Source organism: Barbus barbus (assembly GCF_936440315.1).
Source record: "Barbus barbus genome assembly, chromosome: 25".
NCBI classification, from domain to species: domain Eukaryota; kingdom Metazoa; phylum Chordata; class Actinopteri; order Cypriniformes; family Cyprinidae; genus Barbus; species Barbus barbus.
Genome location: NC_136753.1, coordinates 26,832,718 through 26,854,931, shown reverse-complemented (window position 1 = coordinate 26,854,931; position 22,214 = coordinate 26,832,718). Strand labels below are relative to the sequence as shown.

At 38.5% G+C, this 22,214-nt stretch overlaps 2 protein-coding genes across 4 annotated transcripts in view; both read left to right on the top strand.

The window, feature by feature from the left end:
* The window catches only part of LOC306845210 (chromodomain-helicase-DNA-binding protein 6-like), a 39,298-nt gene extending 31,414 nt beyond the window's left edge, over positions 1-7,884 (top strand). For all 3 annotated transcript variants that reach the window (XM_079377871.1, XM_079377872.1, XM_079377870.1), the window contains exons 34-38: positions 244-720; positions 1,214-1,444; positions 1,861-2,004; positions 2,087-2,191; positions 2,926-7,884. In XM_079377871.1, the coding sequence (XP_079233997.1) occupies positions 244-720; positions 1,214-1,444; positions 1,861-2,004; positions 2,087-2,191; positions 2,926-4,002 (2,034 nt within the window). In that variant the 3' untranslated portion in view covers positions 4,003-7,884. The remainder of the gene's footprint in view (positions 1-243; positions 721-1,213; positions 1,445-1,860; positions 2,005-2,086; positions 2,192-2,925) is intronic.
* A 534-nt stretch (positions 7,885-8,418) lies between these two features.
* Positions 8,419-22,091, top strand: LOC306845209 (retinoblastoma-like protein 1). Its single transcript, XM_079377869.1, has 22 exons — positions 8,419-8,689; positions 9,956-10,089; positions 10,256-10,456; positions 10,542-10,606; positions 10,987-11,115; positions 11,619-11,764; positions 11,879-11,943; positions 12,092-12,278; positions 12,602-12,768; positions 12,915-13,027; positions 13,134-13,237; positions 13,415-13,552; positions 13,693-13,857; positions 13,970-14,105; positions 14,525-14,761; positions 14,852-15,042; positions 15,153-15,329; positions 15,821-15,892; positions 17,163-17,247; positions 18,194-18,342; positions 18,450-18,614; positions 20,723-22,091. The coding sequence occupies exons 1-22, from the start codon at positions 8,531-8,533 to the stop codon at positions 20,891-20,893; spliced, it is 3,156 nt and encodes a 1,051-aa protein (XP_079233995.1). The 5' UTR covers positions 8,419-8,530; the 3' UTR covers positions 20,894-22,091.
* Positions 22,092-22,214: the final 123 nt, after the last annotated feature.

The following is a 22,214-nucleotide window of genomic DNA, read 5'->3' as shown; positions in this document are numbered from 1 at the left end:
TCCATATCACAATGTAAATATCATCAAAAAACTAATACATGTCAGGATTGCGTTTGTTTATAGCCCAGCATTGAATATCATCGATGCAGTTTAACTGATCACAGGTGTTTAAAGCTGTGGTTTTGGTAAAACCATGCTATTTACTTGCTTAATATGAATTTTCAAAACTACTTAGATTTAATTAACCGAAACATGGAGATATCCTAGTTTTATTGTATTGATTTACAACTTTTGTCCCAACAGGAGAGGTTAGTGACCCCAGCATTTCTCCCTGAGCTCAAACGTCCAAGACGTGGGTTTGAATTCGAGGCAGAAGTCCTTGCCAAACCAAGCCATCTTGGAGAAAAGATCCAGGTTGGCGTGCCTCATCGTGCTAACGCTCTCCTCCTTAATGGCTGGCAGGACGCCGCTATTGACCTCTCCAAACCAACAGAGCTAACAGTTGGTGGAGACAGTGGGCCAATTGGTCAGATGAGCCACACTGTCCGGTCAGCGCCCCATAAAATAACTGGGATAGGCTCCATACAAGGCTCACTGGGATTGGATATGGCTGGCATTTTGCAGGCTGGCCTGATTCACCCTGTCACGGGGCAGATTGTCAACGGTGGTCTTCGTCGTGATGATTCAATGTTGAGACGAAGGAGAGGACGAAGAAGAAATGTGGAGACTCCTGATCTCAGCTTTATAAAGGGACGAAGCGTGAATTTGCCTGAACAACAGGTTTGTGGAAACACATGTCAGTGAAGTGGATATAGTAGGACAGCCAAAGATGAAAATGGCCCCATGTGATTCTAGCATTGTACTATTTGTTTTGTGAAACATAAAAGGAGATGCTTGAAAAAACAAAAAAAGTTGAAAGTGATGATTTATCCCGCCAAGCTCAAAGAAGTAAAAAAAAAAAAAAAATGCACCATAAAAGATTAAAGTCTTCATCAGAAATGGTATGGGGTACTTTTTTGGGGTACATTTTTTTAACTAATTTGATGTTTTTAAAAAAGATTTACCAGGACAATATTTTAAATATTAATATGAAAGATCTTATATAGTCTCTTTTGTGATGTTGAAAGAAGCTTATTTTCAAAGTTTTTATTTCAAACTTGGTTCTTGCCACGAAAAAAGCCTTTGCTGATATGGCACTAAAATAAATAAATAAATTATATTAATAAATCAATATAACTGGCAAGTGTTGTGTTTATATTTATATACTCCACAGAGCGGGTCAGAGAGTATCAGCCACCCTGTTGTGTCCTCCACATCCTCCCAGTCAGAAGGCCCTCCAGCCACCCCGACTACACTTCCTACTCCGCCTCCAGCACCCTCTCCAGCTCCTCCTCCAGCCTCAGAGACCCTGATTGTGAGCATGGACAGAGAAATGGCCAATAAAGGCCTAATGGAATGGCTCAGACAAAACCCTAACTACAACATGGAGCTTTCTGCTTTTCCGGTAAGTTAGAACAGAACTTAGTTTTAAGTCATAATTTTGTGACATTTTATTTTGAAAATTATAAACACCTACTAGATTCTTATTAGAAAAAGTTAAGGCTTATTTTTTTGTCTTACATTTTTAAATGTCCTGTTTCACTTTTAAGTACGTCACATTACTACTAAAACAGATGTATATGCGAATGCAATTTCATGTTGATGTGTGTACTGTTAAGGAGCTTTATTGCTTTTATATTTTAATATAAAAGTTGCAAGGTTGTTAACACTTTTTTCCATCTAGAAAGTTATTCGAATGATCCTAAATGTAAATGTTTATTGTATACAGATTATGATATATATTATAAACCTTGATACAAATAATATATTTGATATTTAATGCATTAATATAACCTAATTTATATTGCACATCTCTCTTAGTCTCAGAATGCAAACATATTGCACAGTTTCCTGGAGCGTCCAAAACAGAGAAGGCATCGCTGCAAAGACCCATCCAAGCTTGACGTCAGCTCTCTAACTGGGGAGGAGAGAGTCCCAGTAGTGCACAGAAACACAGGCCGCAGGGTAAGAAAACATGCAAACATACTTCTATATCCTTTCTTGTTTATTTAATTTAAATTTAATGTGACAATTCCTCTGGTTGCAGCTTGGAGGCGCTATGGCTCCAGCGATTAAAGAGCTCTCCCGATGGCTGGATGCAAACTCCGAATACTCTGTGGCGCCTGATTGGGCGGATGTGGTGAAGCACTCAGTGAGTCATATATATTCTGTCTAGAAAGAGACTGGAAACTGCAAGAAGCGGAGCAGAGATTGTTCCAGTGTAGCCACTTGGGAATATGTAGTAACCTGAACATATGCTAATTGTCAAGGTTCAGCATCTAAATGTTGCCTGAAATGTATAGGTTCAGAGTGGAAGAAATCACAATCTTGCTTAAGCACTACAAAGCCTTTGAGCTGAGTTGAGTTGACCCTCCTTATAGTTTGTCTTGGACAAAAAACATCTGCTGGATGACTAATTCGGTGTTCATGTGATCTGCATGAAATTCCCCATATGCATGTCTATAATAATCTATACTATAGTTTATAATATTCTATTGTATATTCATTAATTATTAGGGTAGGCATGGTTACTCTGAATTTGTTTTTATTTGTTTAAATTATATTATTATAGTATTATTTTCATATTAAATATGTTAAAAAAATCTTGTCAGTATTTCACTGAAATCCATTACATTGAAATCCAACCCAAGTTTGAGTTCTGCAATTACATATAACATGTATGCACATTTTAACTGCAATTAATGAGAGTTGACTCAGAGAGTTGATTTTGATCATGATTCTGAACGAAACCACTTTAAATTTTATATCATGTATATGTGCAATTTTTATCCTATACATTAATAATATAGTCTTTGACTTTTATAGTTACTGAATGAATTTGTTCCTTGTAAACCAACACTAAGTTTTCGTATCGCACTATACCAGGGTTTTCTACCAGAGGGCAAATTCACACGCATCCTCTCTGGACCCGTGTGTCGGGATCCCGGTCTGCGTAGGAGAGGCAGGCGACCCCGCAATGAGATGCCAAAAGCCCCCGAGCTTGCCGCTGCCATGGGTCCGCTCTTCATGAACGGTGGGCTCATTAGCAGCATGGATCTGGTTAGCCTACCCAATCTCCGCAATGTCCCTGGTATTCCGCTAACCGGTATCATGGGCTTTCCTCACGGTTTCGCCACCGCTGTACCGTCAGGAGAAGATGCCAAGAATGGACTCAGCATGCTGCCCATGATGCTTCATGGCATGGCGGCCGTTCAGCCGCCTATGTACAGTGCTCACATGAGTGGGATGATAAATCAATCTCTGTCCACAGCGACGTCCACGGCGTCCACTGCAACCGCATCCTCCACTTCAGCGAGCTTGACTTTGACGAACTCCGCAACCGTAACCTCAACCTCCAGCCCGGCGGACAGTTCGGATTCTGTGCCTCAGTGTGAGAACGCAAGCTCTCCGATGAGCATGGAGAACGGGAACAAGGAGGACGCAAAGCAAGGAGGGGAAGAGAAGAAAGCGTTCGCTTCGGTGTCTACAGCTGCGGCCACTAGCAGTAGTAGTAGTAGCATCACAAGCACCGGCAGCCATTTGACCTTTAACCCCTTTCTAATCCCGGGAATGTCGCATAGTCTGTTGTATCCGCATATGTTCTTGCCACCGGGCAGTATAATGGCGCTGCCCGCTATGCCCGCAGCAGACAGCACGGGCAGCCCCAAGAGGAAGAGGAAGAAGGTTAGGGAGGAAGGAGCAGAGGAGGGAAGCGGCAATGTTGGTGTGCATATAGATGGTGTGGAATCGAAGGGGGTTAAAGACGAACAGACACCCGAACAAAAGAGCCAAGAGGGTGGAATGGAAGAAGGCGGACCTGATGTAGATTTAGCTCAGGTCAGAAATCCTTCTGACCCTATAAAAGGGCCTTCTGAGGATAAAAGTACTGAGGAAAAGGACAAAAACGAGATAGGAGAGGAAACGGAGTCAAATGCTCAAGGCTCTTGTGACGGTGGAGACTAGAATGCATCCTCACGTTTGGGCGGCAGTACTTTTGTGTGTGTCGTGTCGGTAAAAGTTTGTGTATAGGACTTTGATTATCAATGTATTGTTTATAGATCTGCCCTTGTAATTTCACTGACATCTACTCTACCTTCTGAGTGTGTGCTAAAGAAATGGACACTTGAAGCATGCAAACACTCAGAGGTTGCGAATCCTAAAATAGGGACAACATCATCATTGGTGTTAGCGTGTTCCTTTTGCATCATGGGAATGGATGTTCAGACGATTCTGTCTATTGACGGAGAACGCTCTTAGTGACCCCAACATTTTTCCCCTTCGATTAGGTGTTATTCACTAGCATCTTTCACAGATTCTCAGAAAGCGGTAGGATGTTGGTATTGTGCAAAAAACAGACGGCGGTCTCACTTCGTAATGGTGTTTCGGATCACGCTCTTATAGTTACATAAGACCTAGATTCGTGTTTTGAAATAATAATGTAAAGAAAACACTCATCCCATTGGTATAGTACCAGCAGAGCTGCACCTGATACAGTCTTGATGGATCACAGTATTTTGTTCTTAGTTGCTTGCTGCTATGTATTCATTTTAGTGAAGATTTTTACCTAAATCCTTTACAGAGCTATAGGTGGCATGAGTGCAACATGGTGAGTGCAATGGAAACTCAAAAATAGCAAGGCTTGAAATTGATGGCAAAGAACAATCCTGAGATTGACTTATCTTTTGTTTTGTTTGTCTTGTTGTTTTTGATGTCATTTCCATATGGTTGCTTTGATAAGATGCCCCCGTTGGGATACTACTAATCATTATAGAGGTGGTTATATATTCTTAGGGGTGCTGCAAGTTCAAGTGTGAAGGGTTAGTGCCATAGATGAGACTTGGTTCTAAATGGTTTTGGGACACGGGCTTATAAAATAAGCCTGATGGTAGAACATTGTGAGAACTGTGTTTTTAGTGAATTTAAAAGGATAATTCACCCTAAAATTAAAGTTCTGTCAACATTTCACCCTTATGTCATTCAAACCCGTATGAATGTCCTCTGTGGAGCATAAAAGCTGCACGCTCACATTAAGAAGTGGCTGTCAAGCTGCAAAAATGACCGTACCTCCATAACTTCTCTGTATGACTACTTTTCCTTATTAAAGCTACCTTCTGTCTTTAGATAACTTGGAATATAGTGCATAATTCATTTGAGCTACTTTTCTAGCGCATTTTTGCCCTTTTTGAAGTTTGATAACCCCTGGTCATTGTGCTTTTATGTGGGGAAGAGCAGTCTTCAAAACATCTCCTACAGGTTTGAAATAACATGAGGGTGAATAAATTGTGCCGGAAAGGTAAGTTTTGGGTGAAATATTCCTTCACCCAAAATAAGACAAAAATATCTTTGTAAATCCCTGTTGTTTTTTTTGCCTTCACTAAAGCCCTTAGGTTGATGGGGTTGGCAGAAAGACGTCAGAGCGTCTCGGTCTCCTCATGGGTTACGTTGCTCTTATTTTCTCTGGTGCATTTGAAAATACTGTAGAGTAAAACCTCCCGAGATTTTTGAAAACATGTAAATCTATCTAGCTGTATATTGCCGTTAATTTTGTTTACAAGCAGACAATGTTAATTTTCCTCACCAGTATGTCTCATATTGGGAGGATGTGTAAAAAAAAAAAGAATCAGCACTAGTGTTTCTTTTCTTTGAAATACTTTACAGTAGTTGATAACCAGAGATAATTGAACTCGTTTTCTCCCCCAGTCTCAACAGGGTCTCTCTTTTGTGGGAGTGTTCATTTTCCACCTTTTCATCTTACTTGTTTTTTTGTTTTTTGTTTTTTCAGTTTTCGGATGTGAAAACATTTTTTGCACAGTCTTTTGGTGAATGTTTACCTGTAATTGTGTTCCATCTTGTTTGTTTATGTGTGTTCGTGTGGACGCATGCGCACGCTTGCACATGTCACTTCCTGTACATTTTGACCTATGTAAACCTGTACTGTAAATTTCTTGTCTAAAAAAAAAAAAATCATGGTCACCTTCAAAAAACATGCTGTTGTTGCCTTGTCACACTATTTGTGACACCATGATGTAATTTATTTTGCTTTTATTTCTCTTTTTACTTTGCCAAATTCACCAAATACGACATTTCCCCTTTCTCATCACATCTATTTTACTGTGTTCACTTTGCAATGCCTTATTTAGTGGTTTATATATGGATGTTTGTTACATCTTTATGTTGGAAAATATATATCAAAGTACTTGTGTACAGTGTCAACGTTTTGGGAAGCAGTCTCGGTCATACTAGGTAAAATCCAGTTGTACAGATACTGGCTTTCTTGTGCATTTTGTGTAAAACTTCAGAAGTAACATAATCAGGCCTCTTTCCTCTCGAAACTCATTCAAAGCTGTATTGCAAAGCACAAAGTCTACTTGACTTTCAAAAATGTCTCATTGTTAGTCTGAAAGCTTACCTCAGATCTTTCTCTATTGTCCCTACACTGCTTTCTCAGTAACATCTGGTGAACAAAAACGCACAAACCTCGTCTCGACGTCTGGATGATTGTGTTATCTTTGCTTTTGACGTTTTGAGTTCGTAATTCCATTAAAGGCTTTCATAAGTTCAGGAGAAGCACAGCCAGCATATGTACAACTGGAGAGTTAGACTGAGAATGCTGCATTGCTGGTAGTGTGTTGATTTGATAAATGTACTGTTTGTTGGAAATGTACAGTTTGAAAAAGCAACAATATTGTTGGAAAAACACTCCAGTTTAATTCAATTTGAATCACGGTGTTTGAAAAGAAAGTCTCCCTGGTGCAGCATCTGGGCTCATTTGAAGATCAATGAATATATATTCAATTCTGTGTCCTAGTAACACTCCAGATTCCTATTTTTGTCTTTCTCCCTTGCTGAAACCGTTTGGTGGTTCATCTAAACATCTGATCAATTTAAAATTTTGCGTATATTTATTGTTTTACTGTCTCAGCGTTGTCTCCCTGTGTATTGCAACATGTACATAAACTTGTTGTCTCCAGGTTTTGGATGTTTTCCTATATGGGATGTCTACACTGATCCATTTTACTTTCCATAAAAGCAGAACTGTTCTGAAAACGGTAATGTTGACTGTATCTGTGTGTATAAATACGTCTCTGGATAGTTGCTCCCAGATACTCTCGAGAGCAAAAAAAGCCTTCCCATTGGACCCCTACCTCCATTTTTGAATGGGTTGATCAAAGGGAGATCATTGTAGTAGCTTTGCATAGTGCATTTCCAATGGGAAGTGAGAATTGGGAAATTTCTGGTACCATATGCCAGTGTCATTTTGATCAGACTATCAGCATTCAATATTTCCGATGCTTTCAAATATGCACGTAGTAGGATTTTGCTTTGCCACTGTCAGTGTTTGCATGTCAGGACCTGCTAAAAAGACCAAGTCACAACATCTGAGGCAGAGCAACATCCCATAAAAGTGTATGCAAGTCAGGCTACTATGGAGTGTTTCTTGTAACAGCTGCTTAGCCAGACAGACTTAAGTCCTACAGTAGAGCATCATGTACCACGCTTGCGTCACTATTGAGCCTATGTTGGAGGTTCTGTTCCTCAAGATCTTGTAGAATAACATGGTCAGTGTTCATGACAAGGAAGTACTGTAAGTTCGTAGTTACATTGAAGCAAGTGCACTATATTGGGATGATTACACAAGATAAAAAGTGAACTTATACTCTTGGTATGAAATCAACATCAATGCTGAGAGTCGTGGGTGTTTTTATTACTTTATTTTATTTTTTTATATTTTGTTTGTTTTTGTTCAAATAGCTCCTGTACACCGATGTGGACCAATCATATAATTCAAACCATGGTATGTGATCTTTTATTGTGCAATAAAAGATGACTTTCAACTTTCAAGTCAATATGTCTTATGTTGATCCGTTAGTTGCCTGTCAAACTATGTTTAAATGTGCATGTTTTTATCTAGTTTCATGTTTTTTCTAGCTAATGACTGATTCGTAGTTGCACAAATCATTGATTTAATTAAATTGTGCAAGATTTTAATTGATTTTATAATTACATATGTCAATATAGTTAATAATTGAAATTAAATATTAAGTATAAAGGATAAACATGTCAAATGATGTAATATAACTAATATACACAATGATATGAAAAAACAAGCAACAAAACGGGACATTTTTGTAAAATTGCAGACAATTCTCATTAAGACATTTGTTTATTATGTGTGTTACAGATTACGTCCCGGAATAAAGAGTAACGCGGTCGACTTTATTATATTGTGTTTATGTTCTTCATATTTAATGTAATAGTTTGGACTGTGAGGAAGTTTAAATCCTTCATGCTTCCTCGCTGTCGTCTTTGTTGTTGTAATGACGCCATCTACTCCTGTTCGCCCATTGGCTGAGAGGAGCCCGTTTTCGCGCCATTCGCATGTCTCGGCATTGTGGGATAGCATCAGGAGGTCAGCGGCGATCCGGGTCAACTCCGTGTTTTACCCGAACACTTTTCTTTGGACATTACCGGATTTTAACGGATTCTAGCAATGAGTGGAGATGAAACGGATTCGGAGTCCGTTAAATCAGCCGATGGTTCGATTCGGAGCAATTTCGAGGCGCTTTGTCAGGAGCTCAATATGGACGAGGAGACGGCAGCAGAAGCGCTTGAGAACTTCAGCTCCATCTGGAACACTTACACGCTCGAGGTGCGACTTTAATTCACATTCAAACAACAGCAACATCTGGTGCCTTCTCCCCGCCTTCAGCTCGTCTGTGTGTTCATACAGACACATAACAGTTAGTCAATATAACCAGTTCTAGTAATGGCATTCACACTGGGTTTCTCTGGAGTACCATTATACTACTATAGTACATATCGAAATACTATAGTTGTGCCTATAGTATACTATAGGTATTACACCGATGCCACTAAGTTCAAAGTGTCCAAAGATACATCAAAGTAATGCATTTTATTAGTGCTCTGCTTCAGAAATGACTGAGGGCTCCCTGATATGTCACATGACGTAATGAGGAAGACATTTAAAGGGAATGCTGGGAAAAATGCTTTTTTTTCTCACTGGCTGCTAGATCTGTCAGATTTCTGTAGGTTAAAGATACAAGTAGTGTTCATTTTATTCAAGCTTTACCTTCTAAAAACTGACATATCGTCATGAAAATCTAACTTATTTGAAATGCCAATTTATTGAACCCTTAAAAATAAGATGTATGAAAGGCTTATGCATGTGTGTTTGTTTTGTATCATATTTGAGACATCAGATACATTAAAAAAAAAGTTCAGAGGCCCAAACTCGGCCCAAAAATTTAGTGGTTTCTGATATTTATATGGCCAAAAAGTAAGATAAAATTCAGTTAGCTTGTAATGTAAGTCAGTGAGATAATTCTAAAATAAATACAGATACTTGCTTAAAATGCATATAAATCGTCATTCTATATCTGTCAGTGATGTTTTAGTAAGATGATATTTAAATGTTTAATGTCATGATCAAAGCTGTAGTTTTAATGTGAGGAAAAGACACATAATGCAATACAGCAATGATTGATGAATCCAGTAATGCTTGCTTTACTTCATTAGATTTCACAGCAAAAGTCAAGCCTCGTTATTGTCATGCATTGTGTACACAGGTGTCTCTAACATGGCAGTGTGAACAACACAACATATTATACATAAATAACAGTAATCACATTTCACACACTGACAGTATACACCATATACACAGGGAATAGACAGTATACACTGGAGGAAGTTGACATGTTACAACCGAATGCAGTTGCAGTAATCACAGGCATGTAAACCACGGCCTGAAGGTGATCATTTTTACAATTATACTAAAAAGTCTAGAACTGTCTGGTTATGGTGATAATTTAGAGGCCTTAGAAATGAATGTAACTCATAAGGGCTTTAAGGTTAATTTAGCTGTGTGTGATTTGTGTTATGTGTTTGGTTGTCTCAGGGTGATGTCGTTCACTGGCTGGCCTGCTCTCTGTATGCTGCCTGTAGGAAGAGCTCCATCCCCACTGTGGGACGGGGTGTGATGGAGGGCAATGGCGTTTCCCTTACAAGGATCCTGCGCTCGGCGAAGCTCAGGTAAGGATCTCGAACGGATGCCTTCAGGATGGCCGTCTTCTCCTGTAATTCCAGTTTATTTAATGGAAAAGTTTTATAGTAAGAATGGCCAGAGCATTTATTTTATGCATTCAAGGATTTTCGTTTGTATTAAGATGTGAGTGTTGCTATGCTCTCGTTCCTCTAGTTTGATCCAGTTCTTCAGCAAGATGAAGAAATGGTTGGACATGTCGAACCTCTCTCAGGATTTCCGCAGCCGCATAGGTCGACTGGAGCGCAATTTCGAAGTGTCGACAGTGATTTTTCGTAAATTTGAGCCAATATTTCTGGACATGTTTCAGAATCCTCAGGGTGAACCTCCCCGGCTGCCTAGAAGCCGCAAACATCGGTAAATCTGCCTGCCTTTTCTCTCCTTTCTCAGCTTTCTTTTGAAAAAGTAAACGCTAACATGTATATACTCCTTACTTTTGTAGGCGTCTTCCATGCCACATCAGTGACGTCTTCAAGTTCTGTTGGACTCTCTTTGTGTATACAAAAGGTAATTAGACTGAAAGAAGCCTTCTCTGTTTGAACTATAGACCGTCGGTATGGTTTAGATTAGACTACTTACACAGTCTGTGTCATATAATGCTATTAACTATGTAAGATAATAAAATCTGTTCATTATTTCACAGCCATAATGAATGAATAAATTGTGAAGATTTACCATCAAACATGAGTAAAAAGCCTACATTTTTAAAAGTTTGGGATTGGTAAGACTTTGAAATGTTTTTGAAGGATTTTTAAATAATGACTCCAAACTTTTGGACAGTAGTGTATTTTTATGCATGTACGATTTGGCAAAAGTTTCTGGTTGACTTATTTTAAGCATTCTGAATGCTCAAGTAAACTCATGACATGATTTCTGCTTTATTTCAGGTAATTTCCATATGATTGGAGATGACCTGGTCAACTCCTATCACCTCCTGCTCTGCTGTCTGGACCTGGTGTTTTGCAACGCCCTCATGTGTTCCAACAAGAAAGATCTCATCAATCAATACTTCAGAGGTAAAACTCCCTTCACCTCGCTGTGAGAGAATGTTTCCTTGAATAATTGTTGATTTTCTGTTTACAAGTCATTATCCTTGAGCAGGCAGGCAGAGTTACAAGTGAGTCCGTTGATTTCATTAGAGGAGTTTCTTGCAAGGTAGTGCACTTAGTTTTGGAATATTGACTGAATATGTGAAGTTGTAGTTCATTTAAAACACTACAACTTATAACTCTTCATCAATGACAATGTGAAATGATTTCAGATCTGTTTTCTTTCCTGTGTTATCTGTTGAAACAGGAACATGGGTCAGGCCACAGAACATCACGGTTATATCACAATAACACTGTTTCAGTCTACTTGTAGTAATCAGCGTTTAGGAGTATATTAGTATACAGATGCAGCAATGTAGGACTGAAATATAAACTGAAAACTTATTTTTTTAAGATTAATTTATGATCAGATTAGTAGGTTGCTTTGTTGTAAATGCTTCATTTATAGTGTTCTGCTCACCTCTCGTTAGGCCTGCCAAAGGACACAGAAAACTTGGAGGAAATACCCTGTGTCATTGACAAGTTGTGTGAGCTGCATGATGGGTTGGTGGTGGAGGCCAAAGGCATAAAGGAGCACTACTTCAAACCCTACATAAAGACTCTGTTTGAGAAAAGAGTGAGGAACGAACACTCACACTTTTATAACCAATCTACACTGCAAGAACATCATGATTGTTTACAGCTTGGTCATGCTTGCCATATTCTAAAAATATTCCCTTATTTTTCTCAGATATTAAAAGGTGATGCTGAGACTCTGACTGAATTACTGGATACCCCAAATTTCCAAGACAACAAGTAAGTATATGCCTTAAAATATCTGTGTACATTAATTTTTTTGGCATTTCCAGCAATTTTACATTTTAAATAAAAAAAATTAAAACATAAAATGAAATGCCGCCTTTCAATAAGTACTTAGATATGAATATTGTTTTTTTTTTCTCAGTAAAGCTATAAATCGTGAGTATGAGGAATATGTGTTGACTGTGGGGGATTTTGATGAGCGAGTGTTTTTGGGGGCCGATGCAGACGAGGAGATCGGCACACCTCGCAAGGCCACCGCTGAGCCTCCGTCAGGTCAACTATCCGCCCGCATGCAGGTGGAGAACAACCTTCAGCAGCACTTTGAGAAGGTACTGAAGATTTCTTTCACTGCTGTCACATTAAAGTAACATTTATCATGCTAATTGTTGATCTTAGCTGAAATATTTCTCCAGTCTTCACCGTCAAATGATCCTTCAGAATAAGCTAATTGCTGCTTAAGAAAAATGTGTTATTATTATTATTATTATCATCAATGTTGAAAACAGTTATGCAGCTTAGTATTTCTGTGGAAACCATGAGACACTTTCCAGGTTTCTTTGAATTTCAATGTGGCCTTGCTGAATAGAAGTATTCTTTAAAAAAGTCTTATTGACTCCAAACGTTTGCCTCATCCTGCTGTGTTTTTGCACAGACGCGTTCCCTCGCTCCCTCTACGCCTCTAACGGGTCGACGGTATCTGAAGGAGAAAGAGGTGCTGGTCACCCCCGTTTCCTCAGCTACCCAAAGCGTGAGTCGCCTGCAGAGCATGGTGTCCGGCCTCCGAAACGCTCCAAGCGAGGCTCTGGTCCAAATCTTTAAGTAAGTATCTGCCAAAATCAAACCACCCATGAATAGAAATTAGACATGATGAAATGCATGTGCATCCAAGTATGCATAACCGGCCCTCAGTCTTCAGTCTGTTTTCTTAGAGATAGATTTTTTTTCTTTTCACCATGTTTTTATAGCTCCTGCTCTCGAAATCCCACTGAATCCATTCTGAACCGAGTGAAGACCATGGGAGAGAGGTTTAAACAGGCCTACACCAAACCCACAGATGACCTGCCTGGAGCACACATGGGTCAGATATACTGCACATCTTTAAAAAAAAAAGATGTTTAATATAGGTGACTGTTATGAAAGCCTCATATTTCATCTTGTAAGTAAGTGCTGGTTCTTGTGTGTAGATTTTGCTGAGAATCGTCTGAAGCTGGCGGAGATCTTGTACTTTAAGATCCTGGAGAATATCATGACTCAAGAGATGAAGAGATTACAAGGGAAAGACATGGCGGTAAGTCAGTGTAACGGCTAAACTTGATAAATAGTAAAACTAGTAAAACTATTCACCCTGATGCCAAATAATGTGTATCTGGATTTTTGCCAGATGATATTTTTGTGTTTTATATCTACAGCTCTTACTTTCTGCTTTTTGTCTTACCTCTTCCTCTCTTCTCCTGATCTCTATCAGGTCCTGTTGGAGCAGGAGGTGCTCCATTGCTCCCTGTTGGCGTGCTGTCTGGAGGTGGTGCTTTTTGCGTACAGCTCTCAAAGAACATTCCCCTGGATACTGGAAATTTTTCAGATCCAGCCATTCTACTTTTACAAGGTACAGAACGGTGTACTATTGCATCATGATGCGGTATATATTGATGTCTATAGAAAAAAATCACAACAAACTGTTAAGTACTTTTAAAGAAATCTTATTTATTTTGAAGGACTAAAGCAAATGTACATGTGTTTGTGCAGGTGATTGAGGTGTTCATCCGCTCCGAGGAGGGTTTGTCCCGAGACATGGTGAAGCATTTGAACAGTATAGAGGAGCAGGTGCTGGAAAGCAAAGCCTGGACCAGAGACTCAGCTCTGTGGACAGCACTCAATAAGGCTAATAATAAAGTCCCCACTGTAGAAGAGGTGCATACACACACACACACACACACACACACAAAACCACTTTGTAGGGTGAACATATTGTGAAATTGTAAATAGGATCACTGAGGGCATGCGTTTTGTATTTGATTCTTAGGTGAATTTTACCAGTAATTTTGACACGGGCAACAATGCAGGTGGTCCCACTCACCTCCCATTGGTGGCGCTATCCCCCATCATCCACCCTCGTATCAGGGAGGTCCGCACAGGCCTGGGCTCCAGCGCACGCAAAGGTACCACACCTCTCAAAATAAGGCTAGACTCTGAGACCCCATAAAAGTGTTACCTTTTATTCAATTATTTGCAAGCATACAGATGACCTCAACGCTAACATAAATGGACTAAAAAAGGCAAAAAATGCTCCATTGTTTTTATTATTAATCTTATTTTTAACCCCTCAGACTTTTTTTCCAAAGAGCAAAAAATAAATAAATTAAGTAACATAAAAATACTTATTTTAACCATATGTGTGAACTAGAGTTTAAACATTTTTGAACAGAATATACTTACTGTGGCAATGAGCAATGCAATAATAATGTGGAAAATCGTTTTGTGGCTTGCAATGGATGAATCTATGTGTTTATGTCTTTGTGTGTTTATTTGAATATTGAGAAAGATGTACTCATACGGATAATATTTCTTTCTCTCTTAGACGTCCCTCAGTCTCCCATCTCTCTCCACGACCGGTACAGCTCACCTGCAGCCGGCAGCGCCAAGAGACGCTTGTTTGGTGACGATCCTCCAATGCAGTCCCCAGTTAAAAGAATCTCTGTCACGCCCATCAAAATCATTCCCAACACCACAGCAAACAACCAGAACACCACCGGCACAACGACTATCTTCTCTATGGCCACCGGAAACGGCCAGCAGCTCACCATTCCACTGCCGGGTACCACTTTTGGTTTTTGTTGACATTTATTTGACAAAAAGACACCAAAAATTCCTGTTATTGTTGACGTGATGGTTCCTCATCCTTTAGTGATAAAGAACGAGATGGGCGGTTTCACAGTCATCCAACTTCAGGCCAGTGATTTGAACCCCCTCACCGCTCAAGTCTTGCTGACCGCCTCCCCCAGCCGAACCGCAGCTCCATCTGCCAGCTCCGACACACAGCCACCGGCCGTCAACAGACCCCGCCGCACAGGATCCCTCGCCCTCTTCTTCAGGAAGGTGAGGAAATGTGTGCTGGGCTTTTTTTTTCTTTTTTTTTTTTAACATGTGCTCTTGAATGAAGATCTTTGTTAGCAGAAGTGCATATAAACTGTTGCTTGTCCTGTCAGGTGTATCATTTAGCCAGCGTGCGTCTGCGAGACCTATGTCTGAAGCTGGATATCTCATCAGACCTGCGAGGGAAGATCTGGACGTGTTTTGAGCACTCGCTGCTACACTGCACTGACCTGATGAAGGACAGGCACCTGGACCAGCTGCTGCTCTGTGCCGTCTACATTATATCAAAGGTATGGCTTTTGAAATGTGGAGAGAGGGGCTACTGCAACACTGTTGTGCCGAGCTACAGCAGTTGACTAAAACTAAAGAACTCAGATTTGTTTTGTTTTTTTTATTTCATGTTTTTCAAATAAATCTCTTTCTCACCAACACATGCATGCACACTTGCACTTATTTATTTACATTTATATTTATTTTTAGTAAAAATACAGACATATTGTGAAACATTACAATTTAAAATTTCTATTTTAATGTATTTTAAAATGTAATTTATTCCTATGATGCACAGTTGAATTTCACAAAGTATGTTAAATGTCACATGATCCTTCAGAAATCATTCTAATATGCTGATTTGCTAAAAAAACATTTCCTATTATTATCAATGTTAAAAACAGACCTTGCTGAATATAATTAACTTCTTTTAAAAAAAAAATTTGAATTATCTCTTGAGTGATTTTCATTTAAAAAAAAATTTTTTTTGACTTGTTTGCTGCTTCTGCAGATCACAAAAGAAGAGCACACTTTTCAGGACATTATGAAATGCTACCGAACCCAACCTCAAGCCAACAGTCACGTGAGTATCAAGAGTCTTAAGGCCTTTCCACACTGAGTGCGATGCGAAAAAGCGAGGCAAATCGCCCACGAATGTTGCTTTCACACTGAGCGCGAAACGAATGTTCACCTGCTGCTAATTCACGCCTGCACGCTAGGTGGCGCCGACCAACAATGCATTTTTTCTTCATGTGGCTTATGTTTCTTGTGTGGTTTACATCGTCCACTGCTCAATATACAGCATTAAATTAAGATAAATAACTTGTTTCTTCATCAGAAACATAAAATATCCATAATGTTTACTAATGGTACAGTTAGCATCAGGCTACATTGAAAATGTATGTAATTGTTAACGTTTTTGCTCAAAACCCACTTTAAATCATCATCGAGTTCTTGTAATAACTTCTGATTGTGATCTCAAATGGATTTTGATTCTATAATAGGCAGACATACATTCTTTGTGTGTTATAATGGACTGATCGATTCCTGCTTGTCATGTGTCATTAAAATCCTTTATTGTTAAAAACAAATACCATGACCTGCATAAAAACATATACAGAAAACTTCATAATTATAGGTCTATTTGCTTTCATATTTTTTGTGTAGAAAAATGTTTTTTTTTTTTTTTATATATATATATATATATATATATATATATATATATATATATATATACGGAAGAGCAAGAGATATGATTACATGATTGACAGGTCTAGAGTGAACAAGCTCTGACTCATAAACACTTGCGCTCGTGGAAAAAAATGTACGGTGCTCTTCAGATCACATAATTCAGTGGAGAATTAATAGAAATGTTATTCTGTATAAAGAACATGTGAGAATAGTCTGTTCTTAAATACCAACAACAACAAGAGCTCCGCATTCACTCTTCTTTCTTGCGGAAAAAGTCCTCTACGCTCGTGCTCAATACAGTCTTCTGAGCTTTTAGCACCACCGCGTTGACCTTTACGGTAACAGCAGTTGCTCTGGCCATGTGATGTAATGCTCAAATCTTATTGGACGGCCTGTGTTTTCGCTTTGCGAAACTGAAAAGATTCGTCGGACTGGGTGAAAAAAAACATGCGCGTTTTCGGTGCGTGAAGCATCCATAGGAAGCTGTTGTTTAATTCTAACGCGTCATCGCATCCGAAATTCGTTTCGCTTTTTCACGCTCCGTGTGGAAAGGCCTTTAGTCTTTCCAAACCTGCAACTGTTACTGTTTTTTTTTTTGTTTTTGTTTTTTTGTGGATGAGCTTAGGTTTTGGTGTATCAACATCTTGTTGGTGTGTTTGTAGGTATACCGCAGTGTTTTACTGAAGAGGCGTCCCAGAGAGCAGCAGACGGATGAGAACATGGAAGTGGATCCACCGGCAGAACAGTGTAACGACAATGTCCTAAATCAGGGGTTCCCAAACTCCCCAACACTGCACAGTTTGCAGCGCCTTTATCAATCACACCTGATTCATCTCATCAGCTCATTAGTAGCAACTCCAAGACCTGAAATGGGTGTCAGACAAAGGAGACATGCAAAATGTGGAGTGTTGGGGAGGCTCCAGGAACGTGTTTGGGAACCCCTGTCCTAAATGTTTCTTTATCCTTTTTTTTCTAATGCACAATATATTACTGAAGAAAATGTACCAGTTTACACAAAAATATCACACACTGTTGGTGTTTCTTGAATCTTGAACAGCAAACCAGCATATTAGAATGATTTCTGAAGGATCATGTGACATTTAAGATACTTTGTGAAATTCAACTGTGCATCATAGGAATAAATTACATTTTAAAATATATACAAATAAGTAAAGTAAAAAAGTCGTGACGTATTGTCAAGTATGGTGACCCATACTCGAAATTGGTGCTCTGCCTTTAACCCATCCAAGTGCACACACACAGCAGTGAGTAGTGAACAAATCCACACACACACACACCGTGAACACACACCCGGAGCAGTGGGCAGCCATGCTGCGGCGCCCGGGGAGCAGTTGGGGGTTCGGTGCCTTGCTCAAGGGCACCTCAGTCGTGGTATTGAGGGTGGAGAGAGCGCTGGACGTTCCCTCCCCCCACCTACAATCCCTGCCGGCCGGGGGCTCGAACTCGCAACCTTTCGATTACGAGTCCGACTCTCTAACCATTAGGCCACGACTTCCCCAAATAGAATCTATATTCAGCCTTGGTGAGCAGAAGAGACTTCTTTCAAAAACATAATGTTACCAATCTCAAGCTTTTGAAAGTGTGTGTGTAATTTATACCTATTTTGATGTTGGCAAGTCTCCTTTTTTTATTGCATTTTAAAATATTTGTATTTATTTGTTTGTGTTTACAGCCAATGAGAGGACGGAACAGGCAAACACAACAGACGCTGACAGCGAATCGGAGGAAAGAGGAGACCTCATCCAGTTCTACAACTCCGTTTACGTGCTGAAGATGAAATCATTCGCTCTCAAATATGCACATTCCACACTTGATAACAAGGTTGGTGTATTACTGTTTCTTTTGAAAATTGTCTTTTAATAACTTTTTTTTTTTTTTTGATAATTTGGAAAATATATTTGACTCTTTCTCCCTCTTTCTCTGTAAAGATGGAGGCTCCTCCGCTATCTCCGTTCCCGTCGGTTCGTGCACAGCCTCTCTCTCCTCGCCGTGTTTCTCAGAGACACTCCATTTTTGTCTCTCCTCATAAAAACAGCTCAAGTCTCACACCTAGTACTGCGTACACATACAAGTTCACTGGCAGCCCATCAAAGGTTAGTCAAGCTACAGGATGTCACAACAAGCATCAACGGCTGAGGTGGAAAGTAACTAATTACAAATACTTTCGTTACAGTACTTGAGTACATTTTTACATTTTTTTTCTACTTTAAGTATAACTGTGGTACTTTTACTTTTACTTGAGTTGAATAAAATAAAGGGGTCGTATAATCTATGACATGCAGGAAATCCCTAATATGGACAAAGGCTATTGCTGCAGCCAAAAAAAAAGTCATTTCAAGTCATTTCCAGGTAATAAATAAATAAAATGTATGTATAATGCAGTGCTAATTGACAACATTTATTACAGCATAAAAACTATTCTACCTTATGTGTTTGTATAAACCAATCATAAAATTGTCATTAGGAGAATACAGAAAACAATATAGAATACAATTTTTTTTCCATTTCTGTCCCCCTCACTTCTGAAATGATGGCTTTCTGTTATACTTTGCTATTTTAACAAACTACATTTTTAATGTGATTGTAAACCATTCAAGTTAAGAACTTGCGTGCTGTTTTCTCTGCTGCACACACATTTTGTAAGTGTTCTTTAACCTATTGATTTTCATTCATAGTATTCAGCTAACAAGGAAGTATTTTGCAATAAGAGTTATAATTAATGTGAATGATATCAAAGTTTTTTATTCATTTATTATCTTATTGCAATCGAAATGAGGAATTCCTAAGAATCGTAATCATTAAAATTCAAACAATGCCCAACCTTACCCATACCCCACATAATTTTTTAATACCCCACCTTTCTATTCACACTGTTTTAAACCTTAATTTCTTTGAAAACCTCTCACTTACCATATTTTGCTTTACTTTGCCCTTCTTAAAAACAACCACATTTTCAAAATAGGTTAATGGGTTATAAACAGGGGAACGGGGATAGCTAGTATGTTTGCTTAGCATCAAACGTGACGTTTTATGAGAAAATCACTATATAACATTAGTTGTATTTGAAACAATTAGCTTCTGTGGTCCCATGTTGCTTCTTATTACAGAATGAGACAGAAAATATATTTAATAAAATGTTATAATATGATACAAGCTATGACAATTAGCATTGCATTCAATTGTGTGTTTATTGTCTTCCATGTTTCATCAGTTAAAGGGTCTCTATTTGCATGTTATTCAGCTGTAGTGATATCTGATGCATCTGTCAAATAAGGGATTTCCTGGAATATGATAAGTTTAATACTTTTGTGAGTCTCACTTTGTAACGCAGTAAATTGAGTAGTTTTTCAGCAAACTACTTTTTACTTGAGTCATATTATTTTTTTAGTACTTTTAAGTAAATTATTCCTTAAGTAGCAATACTTTTACTTAAGTACAATTTCTTTGTACTCTTTCCACCACTGATCAACAGTAATAATTCCCTTACGGAATATTTCATTCATTTTTAAATTCTAATAATTTACACATCCACGTCACTCCAAATCCATATGTGACCCTGCACCACAAAACCAGTCTTAAATGTACTTTTTTTTTTTATTGAGATTTATACATAATCTGAAAGCTGATGTAGAAATAAATAATCTTTCCATTGATGTATGTTTGTTAGGATCAGACGATATTTGGTCGAGATACAACTATTTGAAAATCTGGAATCTGAGGGTGCAAAAAAATCGAAATATTGAGAAAATCGCCTTTATAGTTGTCCAAATGAAGTTCTTAGCAATGCATATTACTAATCAAAAATGAAGTTTTGATGTATTCACAGTAAGAAATTTGCAAAATATCTTCATGGAACATGATCTTTACTTAATATCCTAATGATTTTTGGCATAAAAGAAAAATCAATAATTTTGACCCATACAGTGTATTTTTGGCTATTGCTACAAATATACCCCAGCGACTTAAGACTGGTTTTGTGGTCCAGGGTCACATATGACTGACTTCTGTGGAACACAAAAGGTGTTCTGAAGAATGTCCATATACAATGAAATGCACACAATGCAACTGGGTATTATCGTAGTCAGTATAACTTATCAATTAATTCCACTTTTCTGTCTTTTTACATTTGAATGGTCATACTGTAAGTTTTTCCAGTTAGAGTTGTGGATCTAAAAGCCTTCTGCTTCCTGTTTCTCTTCAGGAGCTGAGTGACATAAACCAGATGATCCGTCAGGGTGGGGTGAGCAAGAAACGGGCGTTCACCATGGAAGGCGATGAGACTGAGTCTCCATCTAAATGCCTGCGGCAAGAGAACGATGACGTGCTGCTCAAACGCCTGCAGGATGTGGTCAGTGAGAGAGCGAGTCTCTGAGCTGTGGGATGCCCAGTCTCCTTACAGACCCAATATAAAGCCAAAAACTCTTCCTATGTGCTGCTCAACGACTCCAGGATGTAGAGAGCGATGAGACAATCAGTCTCTTGTTCAGAATCAAGCACATTAATTATGTCACCGAACAATAGCAAAGGCAAAAACCATCACGCTTTATCATGACAGATTTATTTTTTTATATCACACCAGGATTTCTGAATATCAGGGAGAGTGGTATAAACTTAATCGATTTATACCGAATCAAAGATTCATGTATCATGTTTTTCATGATGCTCGTCATGCTTTCATAATGAATCATTTCTTACTTTATTACAGAGATATTCTGTAGCTGTTGTTTTCTCAATCAAGTTTTTGCAGTAGAATCTCCCATAATCTCCCAGATATATTAGTGAATTTTATTTTATTTTAATCAAGTTATTTACTGGCACAATGCACTGGGAAATTTTAATCTTTTTGTTTTTATTTTTTGTGAACCTGCCAATGCATCCTGCAGATCCTCTGTGCAGCTTTATATTCAGATGTGTGGTATCTACACCTCAATTGTTTTGTAATATTTCTCTTTAAAGTTTCATGTATTTTCTCAAAACAGTGTTCTGTTTCCTGAAATGGTCATGTTTACAGTGCATTTAACATGTTAAATTTGGTGGATTTTTCCATCTTGTTTATGTGGTGTACAAAAAACTTTTGTGTAACAGTGATGCAGGTATAATTGTATTATTTGGTTCTGCTCATGTTATTTTATTGACATTTATTGGTCACATGCTCGATGAGGTGGAAGTGAAATGTGTTTTCTTTGAATCATGTGACCAGTGCTATAGCTAGCTGTATCTGCATTTCTCAGTGTTGTCGGTTAATTTGGGATTGCAATTTTATTCTTGTACAAATGTTTATTTTATCCATTATGTTCTTTTGCCTTCATCTAACTCTGATGTCCAACACCGTTGATCTCTTTGCAGTTGGTGCTTTGTACATTCTCTGAAATACTACTTTTATGTTTGTTTATACAAACTCCATATTTTAAGCGTAGAAATAATTTTCCACAAAACAATGCTTTTGTACTTTTTTTCATTGACTTTGTAATTTAGTTTTGTATAATTGTTGGCTTGATCAATCAGCTGTTGGTCAGTTCTGCAGTGAGTGCCTTAGCATGTACATAACAATAAAACTTTTATCAATTCTCAAAGAATTTTTTCCCGATTAGGACTTGATGCTGCACTTGCATCAGACGATATGTGACAGTTTAGCTCATTTCTCCAGCTCTGATCTGAAAATGTAGAATACTTGTGTTATGGAGGAATCCGAT